This window comes from Trypanosoma grayi, assembly GCF_000691245.1.
Source record: "Trypanosoma grayi strain ANR4 Tgr_1209_V1, whole genome shotgun sequence".
Lineage (NCBI taxonomy): Eukaryota > Euglenozoa > Kinetoplastea > Trypanosomatida > Trypanosomatidae > Trypanosoma > Trypanosoma grayi.
The window spans coordinates 1-4422 of record NW_008826828.1 but is presented as its reverse complement, the minus strand read 5'-3'; the positions used below and the strand labels follow the sequence as shown (position 1 = coordinate 4422).

At 44.0% G+C, this 4422-nt stretch overlaps 2 protein-coding genes across 2 annotated transcripts; both read left to right on the top strand.

Moving 5' to 3' along the window:
- Positions 1 to 286: 286 nt before the first annotated feature.
- DQ04_12091010 (polyprenyl synthase) lies at positions 287 to 2545 on the top strand (the record flags this gene model as incomplete). The annotated part of the gene is made up of 1 exon (XM_009316678.1): positions 287 to 2545. One exon carries the CDS (start codon positions 287 to 289, stop codon positions 2543 to 2545), a length of 2259 nt encoding a protein of 752 aa, XP_009314953.1.
- Positions 2546 to 3152: 607 nt separating this feature from the next.
- On the top strand, positions 3153 to 4091 carry DQ04_12091000 (putative ADP,ATP carrier protein 1, mitochondrial precursor, putative,ADP/ATP translocase 1; the record flags this gene model as incomplete). Its single annotated transcript, XM_009316677.1, has 1 exon — positions 3153 to 4091. One exon carries the CDS (start codon positions 3153 to 3155, stop codon positions 4089 to 4091), a length of 939 nt encoding a protein of 312 aa, XP_009314952.1.
- Between the last annotated feature and the right edge of the window lie 331 nt (positions 4092 to 4422).

The following is a 4422-nucleotide window of genomic DNA, read 5'->3' as shown; positions in this document are numbered from 1 at the left end:
CGGGGCGGTGCCCGCATTATGTTTGAAGAAGCTTATGGTAATGGTTTTTTTTGTCGCAGTGTGGTCGTTTTTCGTTTTGTTGGAATTTGTGGACTTTAATTGTGTTCGATTGAAAACGGCAATTGGGTGGAATCGTATATTTGCAGTCGTGGTTTCTTGGTTTGATATTTGGTGCTTAAAAGCTTTAAGAGGAAGTTGGACTTTTTTTTTCAAATATATCTCTCCTTCAAAAGGAAAGAAAATATAAAACACCTTTTTTTGTGTTTTGAATTGAAAGTTTAGCCTAATGAGAGGTGTAAAACGATCCAGAAATGACAATGAAAAGACAAAGGCACAAATACCATATATTACCGCCACAGACCAGCCAGTAATACCATCTGTGATGGATTTACTGTGCGACTCGTCGCCTCTCCAGTGGTGGTACCTCAATGCTCATTTGCGCGATCGAAAGGGAGAAAAGGAGTTTTCCTTTTTTGCGTCTTTCTTTCGCCAAAAGAGAGGATTTGATTCATATAAAGATCAAGAGTACTCGAGTGCTTGTACGTGGGCTTTGATCGATGTAGGTGAGGAAAAGTACTATGCTGACAGTTTACTTGATCATAAGGCGACATCAATCATTGCTGAGCGACTAGAGGTGTCTTCGAATAGTGGGAGTGATATTAATCATTCGGAGAGTGTAATTTTGGAAATGGCCAAGAAGGGGCATCTTCCTCGACCAGATAGAGCGATGAAAAGAGCTGCTGTATACAACAAGAGTCGCCTCGAAATCAATTATGATGATGAATGCAGGATTACCGGAGAGGGAGATGGAGATAAACGTAGGTACACTGTTCATCATCACAACCCTTTGAGGGGTATTACAGTGGATTTGGAATTCTCTGCAAGAACAGGCCCTGTTTTACATGGCAATGATGGTATCGTGAACAATATGTTCTATTACTATTATCCATCTATGGAAGTTAAAGGACGGATACAAATAGGAGATTTGATCACCTATGTTGAGGGTGATGGATGGTATGATCGGGAATATGGAGGATCTGAGGACGAGACGGGAAGGGATGCTCTTGATAGTTGGACCTGGTTTTCTCTACGACTTTCAAATGGCTCGCAGCTCAGCATATTCGATATTGTAGATGCTGTGACTGGTAAGAAGAAAGAAATTCTTGCGGTCCTTACTTCGGATAATGGTGAAAGACGTCTCTGTCATGATATTACAGTAAACGAAAGCGATTGGTGGACAAGCTTGGTAACGTTTCTTGAGTACCCCTTGAAATATCACATTGAGGTGCCATCTCTTGGAGTATCGCTTGATGTACGTGCCGCATTTTCGCATCAAGAATTTGTTACTGTTGTGGTATCAGGAGGTTTCTACGAAGGGCGTGTGAACGGGGATGGAAAGTGCAATGGTAGCCCTGTGAATGTGATTGGGTTTTGTGAGCAGAAGTGTTTTAATTCAAAGGGTGATATTTCGAAATTGTTGAAAAATGTAGGTCGTTTTGTGGGAAAAACTCTTTCCAACATATATCCTTTGGAGACAACAGACGAATGGATTGCCCAAAATGTGCTGGGCCGTTATTGTACTCACAAAGGCGTTGTTTCACGAGATGTATGTGACACATTGTTCCGTCCAATTCGTTCTATTATCGATAGAGGTGGGAAAGCGTGGCGCAGTTTGGTACTTGTTTCAAGTTGCAATGCCCTTTCACGTGATTATTTTGATTGCACGAGATATATTGCTATTGCAGAGCTTCTTCATGTGGGGTCTCTTGTTATCGATGATATTGAAGATGAGTCTACGATTCGTCGTGGAGGTAGAACTGCTCATATTGATTTCGGCGTTCCTATAGCGATAAACGCTGGGACAGCGTGTTATTTTATGGCTGTTTCCCTAGCTGAAGTTCATTTACTTCCTGTTGAAAAGGCTAATCGTGTGTATGAGCTATATTTTGATGTAATGAAAGCAGGTCATGCTGGACAGGGATTGGACATTCGTGGTTTGGGCTCTCTGATGCCTGACGTTGTTCGGACTGGTAACTCAATTCCTCTTCATGATGCCCTGCAGGCTATTCACACTTACAAAACAGGAGCGGTCGCAGGTGCAATATGTCATGTTGCGTGCATTTTGTGTGATGCAAATAAGGAGGTAACATCAGCTATGGAGAGTTTTGGACTAAGTCTTGGTTTAGCATTTCAAATCGTTGATGATGCGTTGAACGTTAAGGGGTTTGAAGGAGATCTCAAAGAGGCCGGGGAGGATATCCGTGATGGTAAAATCACGTACCCTGTTGCGAAGGCAATGGGAAGGTTAACTCTTTCTCAAAGAGAGCGTATTTGGGAAATTTTACAAGAGCACACATCAGACTGTGGTAAGATTAAAGAAGTCGTGGACCTGCTTAACAGTGTTAATGCGATTGATGATTGCCTAGAGGAAGCAAGGAATATTGTCGATGAAAAATGGGAGGTTCTTGATCCTCTTCTTGAAGATTCGCTACCAAAAGTGATGATGCGAACATTTTGTGCATTTCTTACCAACCGGGCGTACTAGTTCTTTATGGCAAACCAGCATGATGAGCTTGGTTTGGTTGCGATCAATAATAAGAGAAGAAAAAAAAAAAATGGAATACATAAAAAGAAAGAATGTTAAACGAAAGGGTGAGAATCAAAGCATTTTGTATTCACAAAATAAAAAAAAAAACAAAGAAAAGGAATTGTGGATCGTAGTACGATTTTTCTACCCTCCCATTCTGTCACATCAATAAGCGTCCCACTGTTAAACTCCAGAGAATTTAGTACTCTTCTTTACAACCAATACCTACTTTGGCACTGATGATCTCATTCTTTTTTTATTGGTGCAATCGAGAATGAGGTACACCGTCAAATTTTTAGATAGATGAAAAAGCAAGCAAAAACCGAGGCACTCCACGTTATTGCTTTATTTTGGCCACAAATCCAACCTTAAGACTCTGGCAACTCTGAAAACAATTTTTGGGAAATTTGATACGCTACAACAGCAACTATCATCAGCAAAAACCTTTCCAGAACAAAAAAAAACTATTTTCCTTTGGTTTCGCGTTTGTCTGCCATACAAATACTTTGCTTCCTATATAGAAGAAAAAGCGTACTTCCATCACGCGAAGGCTCCTTTTTAAAGTATGTCATCGAAGCGCGAAAAGCTCCCCAAGCTCGGATTCTTCGAGGAATTCATGGTGGGCGGTGTGGCCGCTGGTGTGGCCAAGACGGTTGCTGCTCCCATCGAACGCGTCAAGCTGCTCGTGCAAAATCAGGGTGAGATGATCAAGCAGGGCCGACTGGACAAGCCCTACAATGGTGTGATTGACTGCTTCGCCCGCACTATGAAGACAGAGGGTGTGTATTCCCTGTGGCGCGGTAACCTTTCCAATGTCATCCGTTACTTCCCCACCCAGGCGCTGAACTTTGCCTTCAAGGACACGTTCAAGCGCATGTTCAACTACAAGAAGGAGAGGGACGGCTACGCGAAGTGGTTCATGGGCAACATGGCGTCCGGTGGTCTCGCTGGTGCTGCATCGCTGTGTTTTGTATACTCGCTGGACTACGTGCGTACGCGGCTCGCAAACGACACCAAGTCTGCAAAGAAGGGTGGTGAGCGCCAGTTCAACGGCCTGATTGACTGCTACGTGAAGACATGGAAGAGTGATGGTATTGTTGGGCTGTACCGTGGTTTCATGGTCTCGTGCGTGGGCATCGTTGTGTACCGTGGTTTTTACTTTGGCCTGTATGACACGCTGCAGCCAATGCTGCCCGTTGACACGTTCATCGTGAACTTCTTCCTCGGATGGGCTGTGACGATCGTTGCTGGTCTTCTCTCATATCCACTGGACACCGTCCGTCGTCGCATGATGATGACGTCGGGCGCCGCTGTGAAGTACAAGAGCTCGATGGACTGCATGATGCAGGTGATCAAGCAGGAGGGTACCGCAGCATTGATGCGTGGGGCTGGAGCCAATATCCTGCGCGGTGTTGCTGGCGCCGGTGTGCTTTCCGGTGTGGATGCACTCAAGCCCATGTACATCAAGTGGCGCAAAGCCGGGGAACTCAAGAAGGAGAACTGATCGTCGGGGGTATGTGGTGTCATGAGTGCCACTATGGGAGCGTATTACATAATATAAGGACTGGTTTTTGTTTCATTCCGGAAGCTGTCCTCTCTGAATTGTAATTAATAGAGGAAAGCGGACTATATTTGCCAGCACCAGCATTGTAAATGTTTGGACTATTACAATGTGTGGGTTTTTTTTATTAAGTGCATGTTCAGTGCGGGTTACCGCACGCCCTCATGGGTTGTTCCGTGTGTCAACGCTACTGATGTTTTAGAGAGGAGAAGTGACCTTTTCTTCTGCATTTTATAATCCTTGTAATATAGAAGAAAAAGCGTACTTCCATCAC